Source organism: Labrus mixtus, chromosome 4, assembly GCF_963584025.1.
Source record: "Labrus mixtus chromosome 4, fLabMix1.1, whole genome shotgun sequence".
Taxonomy (NCBI): Eukaryota; Metazoa; Chordata; class Actinopteri; order Labriformes; family Labridae; genus Labrus; species Labrus mixtus.
In genome coordinates this window covers 28784121-28805458 of record NC_083615.1, presented here as the reverse complement: position 1 = coordinate 28805458, position 21338 = coordinate 28784121, and the positions used below count along the sequence as shown (strand labels likewise).

At 42.0% G+C, this 21338-nt stretch overlaps 1 protein-coding gene across 1 annotated transcript in view; it reads right to left on the bottom strand.

The window, feature by feature from the left end:
- Positions 1-1254: 1254 nt before the first annotated feature.
- kcng4a (potassium voltage-gated channel, subfamily G, member 4a) overlaps positions 1255-21338 on the bottom strand; it is a 33944-nt gene continuing 13860 nt past the window's right edge. Inside the window, exon 4 of the mRNA XM_061036713.1 lies at positions 1255-2953. Within this exon, the coding sequence (XP_060892696.1) occupies positions 2069-2953 (885 nt within the window). The 3' untranslated portion in view covers positions 1255-2068. The remainder of the gene's footprint in view (positions 2954-21338) is intronic.

The window sequence follows — 21338 nt, the reverse complement described above, 5'->3', positions numbered from 1 at the left end:
GATGTTTCCACCTGTTTTCATGTCTTTCCAACCAACTTCTATGACAAAAAGCGAGGAAGAATATTTTCCAAAAGGTCCAGCACAGTATATTGCTTTCATATTATTTTTATCTTGCCATTTAAATGCAACCATCCTGAACTGACAAGAGTGAATGAAAAAAAACATGTTTTAGGATAATACGTCTGTGCTGCATCACAAGCAGTGACTTTATATTCTTGTTTGAAGTTAAGCCTGCTGAGCCCAATCCTCCCATCTGAACAGCTGCAAGCTCCTTTATTACCCGTTTGTGCATCTTTATTTCTCCTGCGAGGATGCATTATTCCCATAACTGTTTTTATAGAATGATGAACCATGATCAGTGTTGTGACAAGTATGCACATGCTGCCCGTAGCCTATAATATCACTGTCTTTTATACTCATATAGAGCACACAGATGGATAACATCCGTAATCTGTGTAATCCATCATATCTCATTCTCATCATGCTAAATTGGATTGCCTCATTCCGATTGACAGCAACTTGGCCATATGTTAGTAAAGAGGCTCTGATCTCAAATCACACTGTATATAGTGTAAAGAGCTATAGCTGCTGAAATTGGATGCCATATGGCTGATCTGTGGAGCCAAAATACACCAAACGAGTGCACTAGAATTACTGACCAAATTAGGTAGCCTATCTACTTTAGTCTGTTGTCTCCTTAAGTTAAAAAAAGAAGAAGAGGAAATACAATATTTAATGGCTGTATAGGTATGAGTTGCAAGCAGAAACATTTAGCCTGGGGCTCTTAATCCCAATTTTAATCTAGATTACATCCACATCTGGCCTGTCCCTGCGTGCCTCCACATCCCTCTTGGACCCCATTGTGTGACTCACCAGATAAAGGAGGATGACCCCGTCTGTTTTGGAGGTCACCCTAGGATTTGACTCGGGATGATGCACTAGGTTTATCCCTGGATATGTAACATTCAGCAGAGCAGATTTAGGAAGTTCTGCATCTATTAATCAGATTTGTGGAGAGACACAGCAACCCATCCAGAGTGTCGTAATCGTCCCCATGACGACAGGAAGGTGGAGTAAGAAGGGAAAAGTTGCAGAATTGTTGTTCAAATAATACTTATCTTTGTGTCTGCCTCAGACAGCTGTTTCTGTTTCCACTTTACTCAGAAATGTTCAGTCGCAGGATTCTGTCTGTGCGCCCCCAATTAGCCGAGGAGATTAGAAAAGAAAAGAAAAAAAACACTACAGCCCAGAAAATGGATTTCTCTCAGATTACTAGGAGAGCTTTTATTTGGAGCGATGCAAAGTACATGTCATGGTTCTTAGCGCTCGTTCTCTCTCACTCACACATTCTCTCTCTCTCCAACACAAACGCTCTCCACCATCCTATTTCAAACTATCTGGATTCTTACTTCTGCAATATATTACATCACAGTTTACCTGGAGTTCACAGTAGAGAATGAAGAAACCATCACCTCGTTCGGATCAAGCATTCAGACATACGAGAGTGAGAGAGAGATGGATATATATATATATATATATATATATCATATCATATATGGGCAAAACTTTCAGTGAGTTTATATTTCTTCTCAGAACATGGCTTCAAGCTTGTCAAAAATAAATCAAGAGGAGCATCTCTTTGAATTCATGACAGAAAGTTGAGTATGAGACACATTTTCAGGTCATTCTGTAGGCAATATATTAAAAGTAATAAGAATCAAACTAAAACTTGCAGTTGAAGTATATATATCTATATATATATTGTTTTTTTCACAGTGGAAGGAAAAGCAACTTTGGATTGAGTATTGCATGTTAATGGGAGCAGCTGGTTACTGATATTGCTGCAGAGGCTTTCTGGTCAGACTAGACTGTCCATTTTAAAGGGTTTGAGTCTTAAGTTTCTGAGCAGTCTGCAGACCAAAGAGCAAAGGAACTGCTGTTTGTTTAATCTCCATTCATCCGAGATACCCTCAAGAGTTTACCATAATGTTTGCAGTACTTTTATTCAATGCAACAAATAGATCAGTAGGCTCTGGTATCTTCATGGAAGTTTCTGCTCGAGTAGTGCTCAGAAAGCTGCAGGTGGCAGACTGTGGCTGTTGTTTCCTGCAGCTTCTTCGCCTTTCCCTAAAAGAGCGAGGGACTCTAGTGAGTGCACACTGTCCTTGTCCGGGCGCAATCCCAGTCGAGGCACAGATGAGTCCCCCACTTCTCCGTCACCTGCTGGCTCCTGCAGCTCCCCGGTGGCAGCAGCAGCTGCAGCAGCAGCCGCCGCACACTCCTCCTTGAACAGTCTGTCGTGCTCCATCTTGAGCTCCTGGTAGGAGCGTGAGAACATGTGGAAGATGGAGGTAGCAGGGAAGGCCATGATGAGGATCCCACTGAGGATGCTGCTCAGCGCCACAACCTGACCCGGAATGCTTCGAGGCACCATGTCGCCGTAGCCCACGGTCGTCATGGAGATAATGGCCCACCAGTACGACGCGGGGATGCTGCTGAAGTCGTGGGTGCCGGTGAGCTCGCTCTCAGCCAGGTGGACCAGCGGCGAGAAGAGGGTGACAGCCACGCAGAGGAAAAGCAGGAGGAGGCCAAACTCCCGCGTGCTGCGCCTGACCGTCAGCCCCAGGGTCTGCAGGCCGAGGGAGTGGCGAGCCAGCCGCATCACATAGAGGATCCTCAGCGCCCGGAGAATCCTCAACACAAGGCTCAGCTTATCCAGGTAGCCCTTACCTCCTCCCGGCCTCTCGTGGTTCGAGTCCGTGTCCTCCTCTTTCACCACCAGGGAGACGTAGTAGGGAAGGATGGCCATGGCGTCGATGATGTTGAGCGGCCCGCGGAGGAACTCCAGCTTGCTGCGGGCCTGAATGAACCGCAGGATGAACTCCAGGGAGAACCAGGCCACACACACGGTCTCTATGATGAACATGTTGTAGCACTTAGAGGAACACTCGCCCTGAGGTGGAGAGGGAAGGGGGAAGGGGGGGAAGGGGGTTTAACAGAGTTTGACGGATGGGATAGAAGCAATGGAGAGATGGGGAGAAGACAAAAAAATCCTGAGGTCAGATAATCATCCTCTGTAGTCATTAATAAAACATGAGCTACAGTCAGTCAGAATGCTAAAGCCACTGCAGCAGCACTGATAGATAAGACACTGACACAATCAATCAACTGTTTTATTAGGGCAGGTTTCAGAGATCATTTGACACTCGGCGGGGGCGATGACAGAAAGCAATCAGGTCTCCATGCCCTCTAACTACAGTATCAAGGAAGAGTGATGCAATGTTATTGAACCCTTTCTGAAAAACTTAGGAGATGTAGCCTAGTACAGAGCCCTGCTGTTAACCACGCCACTAAAGCTGTGTCCCCAACCATTAAACACAACTGTCACTCTTTGAGGCCAGACCCTTTCAATGAACTGCTCCTTCTTCTACTCCGAGCCCCTTACTCATTAAGACGGGTGATGATACCATCAGAGTGATTTAGGCCTGTTTCAGATGATCTGAGGATCCTGGAGCTGGGGGCATCAGCTGGACGTACGCCTGGATGTAACATAACGTCTGACTTGGAATTAAAACCTACGACCAACTTACATTACACCCTGTGTACCAGTTGAACTTAAGCCCTGTTTGAGTTGTACCTGTGTGTAACTTTTACACCTATGATATCGCTATCTGTAAAAGGATTTTTGTCTTTTCTTTTGGTTTGCGTATCTGTAAGTTTGTTACTTGTCAACAGTCTCCGCTTGGCGAATGTACACATGGACGTATGCGTATGATAAAAAACGGATGCAGCTACAACCTGTCTCAGTAAGGCTTGGTGCACTCGATGTAACTCTTAAGTCATGAAGTCGGCCCTGGCTATGACGCAATTTGCACATAGTCAGTGTCACGGTTTTGCTCCGTCCAACGGCTCACGCCCTGCTGTCAGACATCACTCATGGTGGTGATGAGTCCTATAATCTGTCTCAGGGATTTAACAAGTTATTTCCTCCGGAACAGCAATTTTCTGAGAGAAGTAGATCTTTTCAGAGAACTGCTGTTTAATGTCACAAAAAGATTTGTGACGTTTCAAGCCAACCGGTCTCTTCCTCAGGTGCTGTGATGTAACGTTACAAAAAGACACTTGTTGGAAAACAATGTACAAACATGCACCTCCTAAACTACCTCTTAAACCTTGCCTTTACCTGCAGTGGGTAACATATTGTTACTCACAGCATTGGCTTAATTGCTTGTCGTTGCAAAAAGGAACTCTGAGCTAAAAAATTCTGATCAGTGGTCTTCACTGTTTCTGTGGAATTTGTGACTTTGCCATCACACTGCTTCTTCTTTTGCTCATGATGGTGAGAACCATATTACCTAAAGCTGCCGGTTCTTTGTCACTTCAATGGAATCATATTTCCATATATTGCTCATTTGCTGAAATAGCTGATGCTGTAAGTCTTGGCAGAAAGGCATTTGTGTTCTTCTCTTGAAATGACTTCTTACAATATTATTAACTGAATATGAAACCACATGACTCCGTGCATATTATCATGAAGGTCATTATTTGTATGTTCTCTCAGCCTCTTCTTTCATGAGCTTTCGTTCTCTCATTGTTCACTCTGCATTTATCTCCCCGCTACTTTGTGTCTCATCTATTTTCCTTCCCCCTCATCGTTTCTCCCTCTCTTCCGCCCTCTTCTTTCTCCTCCTGCATCTGTCACCTCCCTCTCATCGCTCATTCTGTTTCCTCCTCCATCAGCCTCTCCGGACTCCCTCCCGCTCATCCTTCATTCTCCGGTTGCCCCTCGCTCCACTCTCTTTCTGCTCCAGCTCCTCCGTTCATTCAGTGCTCCTTTAAGTGCAACACAACTCCCTCCACTGTTTCTCTCTGCTTGATGCATCCTCAGAGCACGTGTCCCATTCCTGCCGCTCTCATTTATCACTCTCATGCTCTCTCATTCTTTCTCAATGCCTCTGAGCGTCCCAGCGTGACTTTTAGCCTTTCACTTTGTTCCTACAGAGTGACATCTGTCCATGTAATGTGTTCTGTTGTATTGCCTACGCATTGTTGAATTGTTAATTACATTTTAACCTTGAAGATTTCCCTTAATTCTACAACTACAATTCTAGAATTCACTTAGCAGACGCTTTTATCCAAAGCGAGAGTAAGTACAACACAAGCAAGGATCTAGAAAAAAGGGAACAATGTCAGTAAGAGCAAACGATCAGCTTTGAGTCTGATTGGACACACAGGTGCTGACAGGAAGTGACCAGAGGCAAAGCACAACATTGAGGGCAGTTCTTGAGAGCTCTCATCAGTATAGAAACCATCTTATAAGTCATCGCTATCAAACAAAAACCATCGTCATCACCATCATCATCATCAATAATATGGAGACCATCATCATTAAGTTAGTAGGTATTCATGAAAGAGCTGGGTCTTTAGCTTTTTCTTAAAGGTGCAGAGGGACTCTGCAGATCAAATGGAGTTTGGAAGTTCATTCCACCACCGGGGGCGACAGAGTGAATGAATGAATGAATGAATGAATGTGTTCATTCTTAAACCACATGTTAAAGTGAGTATACAATATGTCCAGGGCAGCATGTGTTCTTGGAGCAGCTGTTGCTCAGTTGGTAGAGTCGGTTGTTTCTCAACCGGAAGGTCGAGGGTTTGATCTCCAGCTCCTGCAGCAACATGTCTAATGTGTCATTGAGCAAGACACTTAACCCTGAATTGCTGTCGCTGCTTCATCAGTGGTGTATGAATGTGTATGAATGGGATTAGTTACTTCTGATAGCCACTTTACATAGTAACCTTTGTCATCAGTGTGTGAATAGGTGGGACATGCGGTGTAAAAGCCCTTTGAGTAGTCAGAAGAGGAAAGCGCTATACAAGCTCGAGTCCATTTACCATTCTTATATAGTCTGCATCCATCTTTTATAAGATGTGCGGTATTAACAGCAGCTATTAAAGCCCAGTACGTTCTCCTTTAGTCCCCCTTTAACCTTTAATCTTATTAAATTAACAGGGCATTCTTGCAAGCAACCAGTTGCTCATTTACACAGACAGAGAAAACTGTAGCCTATGATTATTTTATTCACATTTCTGACCCGCTGTTGGATTTGATTCTCTGAGATTCATACTGGTGAATCAGTGTGTTTTGATCTTTGACTGCTCATTGCTCCATTAATAACAGCTGCTAACTGCTGATTCTGTAAGTCTGCCGTGTTAGTGTACAGCTGAAAACAGCCGCCTGCTGCTTATATTAAAATGTACATGCTGTTTAACAATGAAGTGAAAGACAGTAAAATGTGCTGTTCAACTGAGGGGAACTGAAAGGTAGCTGTGAACTCTGTGGATTCACATCATGTCATTGTAAGAAGTCATGTGGTTCTTTTTTTTTGACATGGGAGAAAATAAACAAAATATTTAGAATTAGAAAAAACCTGAAAACTTGCCCCTAAGGTTTTGCTGACAAGTAAAGGGTTAAATGAAGGAGGCAAATTTGTCACCCTATCACAGATTTCCATCTCTGCTGCTGCCATGCGGAAAGTTCTCATTTACTTCCAGCTGTCATTGATAGTCCCACTATATCACCATGAAGGCTTATTAAACATTATTCAACGAGGGACAAATTTCAAATGACAGTAAAACTAACCAATCACATCTTCTCTCTTTGAGGGTGGGATTTGTTGTCTTAAACTTTAAGACAAGTTTCGCCTGCTGTCTTGAATCACAAGCTTGCCTGGGGTCAACCAAATTAGCTAGCTAGCTTTCTCCCATGAAGCCGTAAGTTAGGTTAACGAAGGGTGATCATACGCCCCAATTTGATTGATACTGTCCTGTTTTCAAGCTCTGTGTACAGAGTCCTCACAAATATCTATTAAACACTGATATGTCCCGGTATTGAACAGTCCCTGTCTCTGTTTTAACTAACTAAAAGACCACACCATGCATAGCAACACTGATATGTCTGTTAATGTGTCAATCAAAGTCGTTGCCAAGGCTGTTGCTGTTTTAACCGACATAAAATCATCACTAGCTACATGGGTCAAGGTTCAATACTGATTTGTCGTACGTGTCAATCACTGTCTAGGTTGTGGCTGTTTGCTTAGCTAGCCTAGCTTATTATGCTAACAGGTAGAACTGATGGAAAAAGAAGCCAGCATTTTCCAAAGAGCTCCAGGAGAGTTACAGCATCCCTGAAAAGTACCAGCCAATGAATATGCTGCTTTTCGCAAACACTGCAGGTATCAATTTTCAGTCCCCATGGTGAAATCTGCTCGTCAACAAAGTGGGAGAGCAACTCTGTATGTATGTGTAAATATGTAAAAAGTCCAGTTTGGGTTAACACCAGCACTAGTTTTGGTTATGTCTGCCTTTGCAGTAATATCAAAAGTGACAGCATCACACAACAACGTTTAACGGGGGAGAAACAGGCGCACAGTGTGACGGTACGAGCCCAAAAACCCTGTTTCCTCATCTACACATAAACACCTTAAACAGAGTTTCTGAAAATCTTCACCCTGGAAGGAGTTTTCCAAAAGGTGTGTTTTCAGTGACCTAAAACCAGCCTAAGTGTGGACAAGGCCTTAGAGTGTGGAGAGAGATACAGGATAACTTCTGATACAGCTCACTTAATTCCTTAGCCGAGATAATACCAAAAGATGTACCATGTACCAGGTAATATCCACAACTTTAACTCAAAAGAGAATTTAAAAAGGAGAGCATTTCCAAGCTGATCAAATCAAGTCGAGTGGAGCCATATGGTGCAAAAAAAAAAAGTGTCACATCTCCAAAGTGAGTAATTATGTGTCACAATATATTCCAGATGGCTTTGATGACTGAAAGCTGTAAAATAAACTTTCTGGTAAAGTGGAGACAAATGAAGGTTTATGAGAGACGTGTTTACTCCTTTATTTATGGTGTTTGTCAAATTTAAGGTTTCTGTCAGCTTACCAATCATCCAATCTCACAAGACTGTTTCCTGTCAGGAAGCAGGACATGTGAAAGTTTGGAAGGAAATATATCAAGTTTTTAAGATGTATTGACAATATCGTTAATATTGATGGTTGTTTATGGTGCAGTAAAATAATGTTGTAGAGCTGCCAGTTCAACTATTACTCATCTCACTGATGATGACTGACTGCCTCCCTCTTCACCCTGCTCCTCCTCTCTTTTATTGTATTTAAGGAACACTTTGGGTTAGGATATTAATTCATAAAAAATAGTTTATTTTTCGTGCATTTTCACTGTAAATAAAAGACATATCGATATACAGTATATCGAGTATCGCCATTCAGCTTAACAATATCGAGATATGTGTTTTGTCCACATTGCCCAGTCCTACTTGGAAGTCACAGTGTATCTCCTCCGAAGATACAACACTATCATGACAGTTTTTGCCCTTATATCAATGGTTCGAGTAATTGGACGAATCCAGTACCAACAAAAGAGTGACTAAGAATATACTGGCGAGAAAAAAAGAGTATAAAGCAGATTTCACACAGACGTCATCACCCCCATCCACTCGCTCACGGTGAATATGTCCTGCTGTGTTCACACATGGGCTCACCCTGACATCTTGCAGACATTTTACTAGGGGGGGTAGCTAGAAAACAAATAAGCCACCAGGCGTCTGTTTTTGTAGGTACCGTTCACCCCTTTAATGTAAAGCCTATTAAACTTGATTTACGGCGTGCTGGTCCACAGCAGCAGGACAGCTGTTGTCAGTGAAGTAGCCCACACTGTAACCACATTTTCATGAAGACAGTTTATGATTTCTATAGACGTCTGCAGATCTGACTGTCTGACGTTTGTTCTTAAAGCAGAGGACAGATAAAAAAGGAGGTAGACTTTTGTTTCCTTCAGAATTACCAACCCAATAAATCTGTAATTAAATATTAATCTTTACACCTCATCTTCATCCTGCCTGCATTTGTCATGTTCCTCTGTCCCGCTGCTTGGCTGTCCGTCGTGTATCAATCTTGTAGACACTTTCTGCCCACATGTTACTTCTCTCACGTGCACCCTCTGCCTCTCATTTGCTCCCTCCCTCTCTGCTCCCTCATGTGCTGACATTAGGCCCATCAGGGCTGTGTGACACTGTTCTCGCCCTCTGCATGATAGGCCAATTTATTACAGCGAGAAGCTTTCCACTTCGGTCCCTCTGTCTTCCAAACACACACACATACAGTCACACACACACAATACCCACCATCTCCCTGACCTTATCTCCTCCATACGACTCTCTGGAGCTCATATCGGTGACAGCTCATTTCAACACCAACACAGCAGCTGTCTCGCACGGTGTTTCATATCATGGTCTGGATTAACAAATCTCAATGTCAAATTAAGACAGAGACATACAGAGAGGGTTATCTTCACAGAAGGCATGCTTGGAACAGAAACATTTGAAGTGATCGCTCTGGAAACCACGTCAGCATTATGAGGCTACATCATTTCCCTTTTCTTATTTAGGTAGCTAGTATACAGCACACTTAAAGAGGACATATTATCCTCCTTCTCCACCTTTTCAAACAGTCCTCTGTGGTCTAAATGAAACATCTGTGCTGTGCTTTGGTCAAAATATAACATGAATCAAGCACCAGAGGAGGTTTGTGACCCTGTATAAACCAGCTCTCTCAGAACGCTCCGTTTTGGTGTGTGTGTCTCTTTAAATGTAACGAGCCCCCCCTGAGTTTTCCCAGTAGACATCACTTCTCTGTCGTGAGAATAAAAATGGTGGACCTGCATAAAAGCTTAGCTCTAGGCTCGGGGTGGAGTCCATGGAAGGAGATATCAGGGGAGGGGAGGGGATTTTTTTTTAACCAGAATCCCAATGTGACATCACAAGGAGAGCCCATTTGAAACAGAGCATTTTTCTCTTTGTTGTAAGACTTAAACAGACCACAAACAAAGGACTGGATGGGTTTATTTCACATTTTGTGGGTCAGTAGACACTCAGGTTACCTGAATATGTTCAAAAAGTCAAGATTTGGAGGATTTTTCATATTATATGTCCCCTTTAAGTGACGGCCTTTCCGTTTGCAGAGACCTCAATCAGTAACAATAAATCAGGCTGTAATGCAGGAATATATCCTCAAATATCATCTTGAAGGGGATGCTTATATAGTTTGATTACTGCAGTAACAAGTGTTGTAGTGCAGGATGCAGGTATACGGAGTATACCCACTTATTTTTCAGCCTCCATAGGGTAAACCCACTTCTAAACCCCCTCTGATTCACATTGTGGATTGATTGACTATATCCGTGGTGTGCTGCAATTTGTTTCTTAGGATGCATGGTGAAGGGATAACTCTCCCTACTCTGTCTCTAATTGGCTCATATGCTCTTACTAAATATACAAAAGGAGTCTTACATGTCAGAGGCAGATTATCCTCTGCTAGACGGGCCACATAAAAAAAGAGAGTATACCCTTTATTGTACCCCTGGTGTATGATCAGTACATAAACCTGATTTTAAGATGCATCAATCGGCTGTTTTGATGCAGACACTTTGGTAAAAGCTTTTGCCCTCAACACTTCCAAGTAGTATAAACTGTTTCATAAAAATGATCACGACTTGTAGACAGTTTTCAAACAGGCGTTGATGGTAAAAACACATTTTCTTTGAACAAACTGTCCCTGCTGTCATGTGGTGTTGTAGGAATTGGATTAATACGTTTATGATTGGTTTCCTTCAAGTCAGAAAATTACTCTGAGTGATTCATTTGTAACAAGTAATAAATCAAAGGACTTGTATTCCTGACTCGACAAATTGGATCTAGAAACCTGGAGGACAGCATGAAATGTCATCTTGGTTATTAAAAGCTTGTATGTTAATATAACGCTCATTTACTATTTATAAGAGTGGTTCCCAAACTTTTCTCCCCTTTGGCAGATGAAAATATTCCTGTCCCCTTACTTTACCGTTCACATCATCATATATGGATATAAACTAAACACACGGTCAGTCACGCTCTTTCCTAACAAGTTCCTTAATTTTTAAGATTTGTCTCAAACATTGGCTGCAAAAAGTGCAGAATAGCAACATCTGTGTGACAACAAACAAACAGAAAAAAACAAACAAGCCCGTTTTATAAAGAGGATACCTGGATGTCCTCTCTCAAAATGTGCCATGCTTAGCTAGAAGTGACAAACTGTGTGAATTGTTTTTAAGCCTTGTGGGGTCCTGACAACTATTAAAGCAGTTTTTTGCAATCTCAGCATTTTCAACACAATTCAATGCAGTTCAGCGTGAAAATGTGACTGCTGTATTATTTATCCATCCATTCGTTACATCATGTTCATTAAGGATTCTGAGAGCCAGAGATAACTTCTTTTTATTCTGTGCTATTTAAAGGAAGAATGTGCGACTTTTTGATCCAGTAGTTTCATACTGGTGCTCCATTGAGCACCAGTATGGGCTCAGCAGGGGCTCAGCAGAGTGCAGCTGACGGACTCAGAGCGTAGAGGGAGCATGGAGCAGCAGTACATGAAAACAGACACTTTTTTCGGACTTTAGCTATTGTGAACGTACAAAAGTAGGTACATAGATTAAATATATGAACCCCAAAAAGGGCATAATATGGGCTCTTTAAGTACTTTCTTCCTGAAGTGGATTGACTGAAAATTTGTTTTTGAATTAATCAAATTTTTGAAGTGACTTAACAGTTTTGGCCATTGAAGGACAGAGACGACCGGACACTGACTGTTATATACACATTAATATGGAGATGGTTGTGATGTCTTTAATGTCTGCGGATATAAAGCCATATTTCAGTCTCATTTTACTGAGTGAGCCTGCAGGCTAACATTTGGCTCTGACTCTGCCGGTTAATTGGTTGGTTTTCAGTCCTCTCTCTGATCAAACATCTGGCATCTATTGCATAATATCGTTTTCAGTGTGTTTCATTGACGCCCGAGTGTTAGTGTTAATGACCGGGCAGATGGTGAGAGAAGTGAAATTGGTGCAATATGGTATAATTCCCTTTATACACACACACACACACGACTGACTCTCACTGGTTTGGAAGTTAAATAAATCCTGACACAGCAAACACACACACACACACACACACACACACACACACACACACACACACACACACACACACACACACACACACACACACACACACACATTTTGCTGCAAGAGGCTAGAAAAACACAATATGTATCATGTGAATTAGTTTCGGTTGAAGATGAGCGCTCAGTTTGTCTAAAGTACATTTTTACTCAGGCAAACAAACTCCCCTTTTGCCTGCTGTTTTGCTAGCAACGATGAAGTTTGACATTGTTGTTGACAGCCTCCCGTCTCCCGTCTGCTGGTGACCCTGTCATGGAGCAGTGAGACAGCTGCTGGGTGTCTCGACAGCAGGCCAGCAGGGTTTGAAGTGTAAATGTGTCTCCTTATTGTCGGACAAGCGAAAGCTTCTATAGCACTGAATTATGAATGTGTTTTTCTTTCCATACTTGTGGATCAGATAATGCTCCACATTTCACTGTCTTCAGATGGTAATAAGGACAACCCCGCCCCCCCAACATGTTATGTACTCTCGTTACATGATATGGAGATGCATGGGTATGTTCTTTCTCCTGCACGATAAACTGCACTGTGTTTAAAATTTGATCAGCATCCTTAGTATCGTCCCTGGTGCTTCGTTCTGGCTTTTAATTTCACTCTCTGACGCTTTCACATTACGGGTCTGACTCTGTAGCTCTCCTCACTATCTTTTATATTCCTCCCCTCGCTCTCAATCAACGAATAAAATCCCCCCATGATGATACCACCAAAAGTACAGGTTTGGGTGTAATGAAAAAAATATTTTACCCATCAATCAGTTTTACCTTGACCACACTTCGCACCACTGAATGCCGTTTCTCTCTGCTGCTGTACTGACCTTGTGCTCACTCTTGTACGCTTCTAGAAAGAAGAGAGAGGAGGAGAGAGGGGACGGGAGGCACTGACAGAGACAGAAAGACATGGAGGAAGAATGAGGGGGCGTGGCAGTTTGCAGTCCTGCTGGCCTTAACCAGGAACAATTGCACATGAAGCACCGCGTTCAACAGTCATGGGTTATTAAAGGGCCTGTATTATGTGACACATGCATCCATCATCAGGCTGGTCTCCTTGTGACCTGATAGCTGCTTGTACGCACAAATGCACACAGGGTAATACACGTAATAAGTAATGTTGCACAAGTAATCTGTAAGAAACCTCGATGTGTATTATGATAAAAGAGCGACAAACAGCCAGGAAGTCTCCCATAGACTCACTGATGTGACACTCCGGTCAAAACTTGTACTTTGTGTTTTTTATTTTTATTTTTTATGTTTTATATTTCACATTTTTAAATGCTATTTTATATATTGTAATAGCTTCTTATACTGTATTATTTAAGTTGTTGCTAGTTCTGCTTTATTTCCTTGTTAATTGTTTAGCACCAATACACAAAGTCAAATTCCTTGTATGTATAAATGTACTTGGCAATAAACCCCGATTCTGAAAACCATGAGCCTCATTTGACAATATCTTGTCGATAAGATTTATTTTTGGGCTTTTTTGTGACTTTATTCGAGAGATAGGACAGTGGATAGAATTGGAAATCAGGGAGAGTGAGAGAGTGGGGAATGGAGCCACAGGTTGGATTTGAACCTGGGCCGCCCGCTTGGAGGACTACAGCCTCAATAAATGGGGTGCGCGCACTAACCACTGCGCCATCAGCGCCCCGCCAATATCTTCTTAAGGTCTTATCTTAAATTTGTTTTGAAGGTGATGACCTTGATTCTCAAACTGCAGAATTGTTCCCACCTGTGCTCTTAAATTGATGGATACCATGTTCTTACAAGTTTGAAGCTTGTACTAGTTGTCAATGAGCAGAACAAAATTACCCTGAGATGTCAATATCAGGGCATGAGAGTGCAGGGCTGTGTGAACACACTGGAGTGAAAGGAGAAATAATGAGACGCCAGGAATGCCCCATATAAACCCTAAAAATTAGTACATTCAGGTCGTGCTGCTCGAAGTTAACAACAAACAGGCTGGTTGGCTAGGTTACATTTAGCAACATCACTATACCACAAACAGATATGATATCAGAAGTGTTGCCAATAAGATGAGGTGAACTTACAAAGTTTGATCTCAAATATGAGGGGAAAAATACAAAGATACCAGGGGTGTGACGATACACGGAGCTCACAAGATGAGAAGAGACGATACGATACCCGATAATGTGTTCATGAGGAGTAATATAGAGAAATCTCTTTTTGTCAAATAAGTTTTGCTTGTAACACACACACACACACACACACACTGTTCATTTAGAAGATGTGTGTGTGTGTGTGTGTGTGTGTGTGCACGGGCTATAACTGCAGCAAGTGTAAATGCAACCAGCAGCTTCGTCTGCAGTGTATGAATATGTATGAATGGGATTAATTACTTCTGATAGTCTCTCTCCTAGCAGCCTCTACCATCAGTGTGTGAATGTGTAGGTGTGACCTGCGGTGTAAAAGCGCTATGAGTAGTCAGGAGACTACTGCAGACGAAGCAGAAGGAGAAATAAAGGGGTTAGGTGTCTTGCCCAAGGACACATCATGTTGCTGCAGGAGATGGGGATCGAACCCTCGACCCTCTGGTTGAGAGACGACCGATTCTACCACCAGCATCAGCCGCCTCTGGGTCCCTGTAAATTACATAACAAAGAGTATTCTGTAGAGCTGCTCTTTTGAAGTTTCTTGAGATAATTAAAATTGAATTAGCGTCATACAAATAAAGATTGATGTTGTTTAATTTTCAGAAAAGTGCAGAATTAAAGAAAACACCAAAACCAATAATAATGGACTGGCATGTCTTCTCTAAAGGACTGCTCTTGTGTGTTTATAGATTTTGTTCTCAACTAAGAATGAATCCAAGGTGAGGAAACTTAATTAAACGTTGGAATCTCTTAGATCAGAAGAGATTTCAGCTTAAGAAGCGTTAATGACCGAGGCCCACTGACCACCAGAGAGTCCATGTGAGTGTGAAAGCAGAGCCGAGCGGTTTTATCCCCATATGAGGCCGTTGTGCAGGCTGCCAAGCATCACTGACAAAAGACCAACAGCTTGTTCGTGTGCAACAAACACTCTAATGGAGAGAAATGAAAGAGGGAATGTGGGAAGGATGGATAAAGAGAACAATGGAGAGGTGAGAATAGATGAAGCAAGAGTAGGTGGCTGAGCGGAGAGGGGGATTACAAGATCAGTTTACGAGGAAAAGAGGAGGTGACATCTAAAGTATTTAGGCCCCTCCATAAGTCTCTATTCTCAGTCTGTCACGTTGAACACCCCCACCCCCCCTCCCCACAAACACACACACAAACAAACACAGACACAGTGAGCAGCAGGGTTTTATTTGTCCAATTTTAAAGCGTCTCTCTTTCAGGACATTTGCACTGACTGAACATAAGTTATTAAAATTCATTGTTAGAATATACAAAAATTGGTTTGAGCCACAGATTAATTAACATCCATGCACATTCACAAAAAACTAACTCAACCAGACATCTCTGTCGTAAAGTTAGGCCATGTTTACACAAAAATCATCCACTAAAGAAAACATTTTTGTTTTGCTTCTTTTTTTTTCCAAATGGCACGTTCAGATGAAAACATTTTGACAACAAGCACTGTGCACAAGGATCCACAAAAACGAGTAAAAACGCTGTAGTACAGATGCTTTGCCACTAGGTGGCGGTGATAAAAGAACATGTGCACAACTGCATAAGAGCGGTGAGGTGCAAAACATACAAAAATGGCTAACACATAAAAGTTGTGTGGAGGGACATTGAAGTGGGGTTAATTCTCCAAGTGACCCCAAAAATCGCAGTTTTCAGCATGTTGCCACGACGACGAAGATGTTGCCTTTGTCGTGATTGTCATGAAACAAACTCCCAGAATGCATCAAAAGGTTATCTTGTAAAGAGGGCCTTAGCCTCCATGGTGATGAGGGTGTTTTAGTGTCTCATCAACAAAATGATGCTAAAGAAACATTAGTAGTGTACGAGAGTACACACACACACCACCAAGGCAGTGGAGCGATGCACTTTTATCATCAGAATAAGGAGATAAACCCATTTCTTTATTTTTATCTATAGCAATCAGTAACACATTACGCCATTAATTTGTTGCATCAAAGCTTAAAAAGAAACACACACACATAAATCTGTCTGCTGCTGGTCCTGCAGGCTGCATGAAGGAGTGCAGAGGCTTTGACTTCAGCTGTCACAGAATATAACAGCAGTCTGAACGAGATGTTTGAACATTTTTATCTTCTGCAGTGACTACAGAGAGGGCAAAATGGACAACAACTGCTCAGTATATGACCCCACAGTGTGGTGTGTTTGTTTGATGCAATGCTACTGTTCCCCATACTCCCCTCCGAGCCCCTCTGCCTGTGTCATCCCTCACCTGTCCTTAAAGTGTCCTCTGTCTGCTTTCCTGTGACGAACGCCATGCTGTGCATCATTAATCTGCCAAAATGTCTTAGTTCCACAGCTGCTTCTTATCACTAATTAGTGTCAGAGTGAATTTAGACTGAGATGTTTTGTCTGTTTGCTGCCAGACGGTCTGTTGAGACCACGTTCGTGATTTACTTGCAGGGGTAAACAAAATCTGCACAGACTTCGGTCAACATTGATGAACAAATTGGTCACAAGTCCTAACTGTGCCAAAGAGCCGGAAAGATGAAGCTTATCAGCTTTGTTGCTCAATTTACTTTGATATAAAAGCCTTATTACGTATTATCTGTTTATCAAAACAGGGAGTGGATTGCCGATGCAGACTGGGATTAATGAAACAGATGTTTCCTAAATGAACTTTGTTATTCATTAGAGAGCTGGCTTTTATAACAGTAACATGACCAGCCTCCAGCTGTGTCCTGATCATAATCTGTGAAACTTTAAATTTTACCTTTTGACTAAAAGGTTCAACTCTGAGGAGTTTTTTTTACAAGGAAGAAGTCCCCTTCACAATTAAGGAAACACTTTTCTTAGTCCTTTAAATGAACATCTCTTTCTCCTCTTTTGCAAAACTGTCAACGATGCATGACTTCATAACACTTAAAGATCCTATATTATACTTATTTTCACCTTCATGTTGTCAGTCTTTGAAACCTATCGAGTAGGTTTGCATGATTTGCAGCTAAAAAACTCCTTATTATTTATCTTATACATGCGTCAGTAAAAACTCTCATTTCAGCTTCTGCCTGAAACGGTTCATTTCAGCTCCTGTCTCTTTAAGGCCCACCCTCTCCACTTGCCCACTGTCTTCTGATTGGCCAGCTCTCTGGAAGCCCTCCAGTGGGCAGAAACCTGGGGTCTTCCAGTGAAGGGCTGCTCTCCAATGCGTCATCGGCCTACGTTGAGGCCTGAATCTGGTCAACCTTAATTTGGCTTGTTAATGAAAGTATAAGTGTCCCAATTTGGAGGTTTGAAAATATGGTCACCCTATGTCAGCTGACACTTTGAGTCAGGATTCTGGGGCAGAAATGTTAGTTAAAAGGCTGTCTTATTTAAAACAATAAATAATAATAAGGCAGGATGGCGAGGATGGGTTGTCTTTCTCAGATTGGATTCATTACAAGTAAAATCCAAGCTTGTCTCCTCATTGGTTATTGCATCCAGATCCAAATAAACAGCAACTCTGTTTCTTTTAAAATATAATAATAAAAGTGGTAAAATCATGTAGGTGGCCGGCAACTTCTCTGTAGAGTACAACAGTAGGAAGCATTTCTTGCCTCCAAGTGGGCGGGTCCACAAGTGTGTGATGTCACGTGTAAACTATGAATAAATGATGTTTAACGCTCTGCTCGGTTCTTGCATCGACAGAATACATGTTACAAATGTGTTGCAGTGATAACATCTATCTCAATCCCACACTCCCTCACACCAATCTGTGAGTTTTGTGTGTGCTCATCACCAAACGCAATGCAAGCATTCATAATGTGTGTGTGTGAATGTACATGCATTTTTAATTTGTGTGCTCATGCTTTATATTAGTGTTCATGTCAGCGAGCTTGTACGTGCTCTGTATCAGTGTGGAGCAGATTCCATGCCTATTGTTGCCTATCTGTTGACGAGTTCCCTCTGAGGCTGATGTGCTACATGGCTGCCAAGTGGGATTATTGGAGAGAACAGCAAAGTATGAGGTGTTTATCCGCTGTACGTGCCAGGATGTGGTTATAATGTACAACACAGCACAGATAAAGCACAATGTAGAGAGTGGGGAGGAGACTTTTAACCTGTGTGTACAGTGGAGGTTGTTGTGGCTGCAGACCTGCGTCCACTAAAGGCTTTTTTTTTTTTGCACTGGCAGCACCAACGACCTCAAGTATAGAGCGCTTCTTCCTGGTGCTTACTGTTGTTAGGTAACAAAAGTTGGCTCACAACACTTCCACTTCCCATGGTAGTGACTCCAGGGTCTGCTTTAATTGGACTTTTATTCAAGGAAATTTCACACAATAAAACAACATTAAAATAATGGTAGGGAAAGGTGTCCTCCTGAGCAGTTTGTTTAAGTGACAGTGATCCTGATACTAACGTTAGGTTACTTCAATGTTACGATTTAATACAATTTGACATACGATACACTTTATTGCCCCCCTTGCACCTTATTGGAAATTTGTCTTGGACTGTTGTTAGCAAATTGGCACTCTCTATGCTTTAATGATGAAGAATTGCTTGTCCTCCACTTCCTAAATGGCAGCATTATCGACCCAGCCACATCAAAATACATAAAGCTGTCTGTACTTTTGAAGACTTCTTGGCAGTGGTGTAAGGAGGAGGATTCTCCACCCGATATACAGTATGTAAACATCATCAAAGTGAAGTTCTGGTCAGGACTTTGCTGCTTTAAGTGATTGAAATGGTGCCAAAGGTGCCTAAAACCTGCAACAGATCTAAATATCTCAGTTTTTCAGTGGTTGCCGGGGGTGACGGTGGCCACCACTTTTCCTAAAATCTTTTTCCCCTCCAAGCCTCCTCCTCTGGTCTTGTGACTGAAAGCTATGAATTGCTCAAAATAGCCTCTTTCACATAATCTCAGTTCTGACAATGAGGTCATTTTCAGCTACTTCAAGGTCAGCTTCACCTGACTCTGTGAGCACCGGTGTGCTGTGTGTGAGAGGTATGCTGAACTCCCCAGCTCCAGTGGCATTCAGTGAATTTAACACCCCCCTTTTGATTGCTGCATCTGCTTTATTTGTATTCCCTCTCTCTCTCTTTTTCCCTCCAGCCACCAGCATATCTAAAGTCATATTTATTTTCCTTGACTTATAGTCACTGTGACTGACTGTCAGCCTCAGCTTCTCCCTGCTGAGTTCCCAAAGTTTACACAGTCGGACACTAATTTATGCTCCATTCATGTTCATTTAACGGAGGCTGAAAATTATGAGGCGGGGATGAAACAAATGTGGCACATGAAGAATGCTTTCTTAATTTGGTCACCCTGTTGTTACACTCTTAAACGAGGCCCATGATTGATGATGGTGCTTTGTCCTCCAGCTCAGCAGATGTAGCAAGCTGACTCTGTGTACGGAGAGACAATGCACACATACAGCGACGCAGGCGGACACACACCAACTGAGTAATTCAAAGCCTCACTGCTGGTTCTTTGCATCTCCTGTTACTGTGGGTGTTTCACATTTCAGGTGTGGAATTGAATAACCTCAAATAAAACTATACACCAGGGAGGCTTACAATTGTATCACCCTAAGACAGAATTCAGGATTGTTTCCTTTTTTTTGTTGCAGATCAGACTGTTGGCTGTGCTGCTCGGGGCTGCAGGGGAAATTCATTCATGCTTCCAAGTACAGAGAGTCGGAAACAGTGGGAAACCAAATCACAATTCGCCCTCAGAGATATTAATTTGGAAACTGTCTTTGTCGATCCACATAATGCAATTATGGACAGTTTAGTAACTTGTGATGGTCACGCACAACCAGAAATGCTTCAGAGATGGTATCATAGCCAACACTCTGATCTCTGCCAAATGATTTTCAGTGGAGCCGGACTCTGATGGAAAAAAACAAAAAGACAACAAGCTCTGTTTTAGTTTCTGCTGGGTTGAGATATAACGAGCAGACCAATCCAAGCAAAAGATTATGTCCATCCTGATTTTCTTCAGTTTTTCTTTGTGCTTGATCAGAATACTTTATGATGTAGTGTAAACTGTTTAAGCCATCAAAGCTAAGTTAAAAAGTAGACTGTTCTTTAGATTTATTGTTTTCCCTTTGCACTTTTGAGACTCATGCCAATGTTTTTTGCACTGTTACGACATTTAAAGGAGCAGTATGTAACTCTGACACCTAGTGTTTAAAAGTGGTACTGCAGTCCAAATTCAAAACATTGAAAAGATATGTCTCCCCCCGCCCCCTCCTCTCTAGAGTCGATGCTCAGGCAGGTTGCCATGTCTTGGACACTGAAGCTTCAGTGTTTATCCAGCTCTGCATCGGTCTGTAAACCTTTCTGTGTTCTAACCTCTCTCCATTTTTCAAAAGCATCTCCAATATTGATCCTAGTTTGAGCACGTTTCTGCTCGTGGAGCTTATTAGAAACATGCAGAGGCTTTTTAGGTCGAGTACAATCACTTCTATCTGAACCACTTCTCTTGACCGCTTCCATCACTGCAACACCTGTTGACCTGATAACTGCTCTCATATCTGACAAACCGAGGGGCATCCAAAACAGCCGTGTGGAGGTACCTTAAAAGCGCCTACCTCCTCTGGTCCAAACAAATCCAGAGCATTCAGGAGCAGAATCTAAAGTTAGAAGGAGGACATACTTCAACATAGCATGTTTCCTTAATGTCTGATCATATAGTAAGATCACTTTATCATTTAATTCAGTAGATATCTTACTTATTTGACCTTTAACCCATTGTATCTAATTTAAACCAAAAACTCTACTCCTTTTTTTATGTAAAAATTTCTCCAAAAGTGTTTCCTCTCTCTTCTCCCTTTAGCTATGGAAAGCCATTTTAATTGCCTCTGCGTGTCCGTGCTATAGAACGGCCTTGACTTACGTTGGTGCACACGTATTTCACAGACTTTTCGATAATGAGAAAAGTCCCCGGTATAAATGGTTTACCATTTTCATTAAACCGCAGAGAGTGACCGAATACAAGGTCTAACGCCTTCAAGCTACGAGCTTAAAAATGATCCACTTAACCAGAAAATTACCTGGGAAAGTTTTGGATTTTTAAAGAATGAGTTATTAATTATTCTATTATTAATGGAAAACTTTTCAAATTTCATGTGATTTACACTGATGGTGACTGGTCCCTGGTAATATTTAAGGCTGCAGTAATGATATTCCATCAATG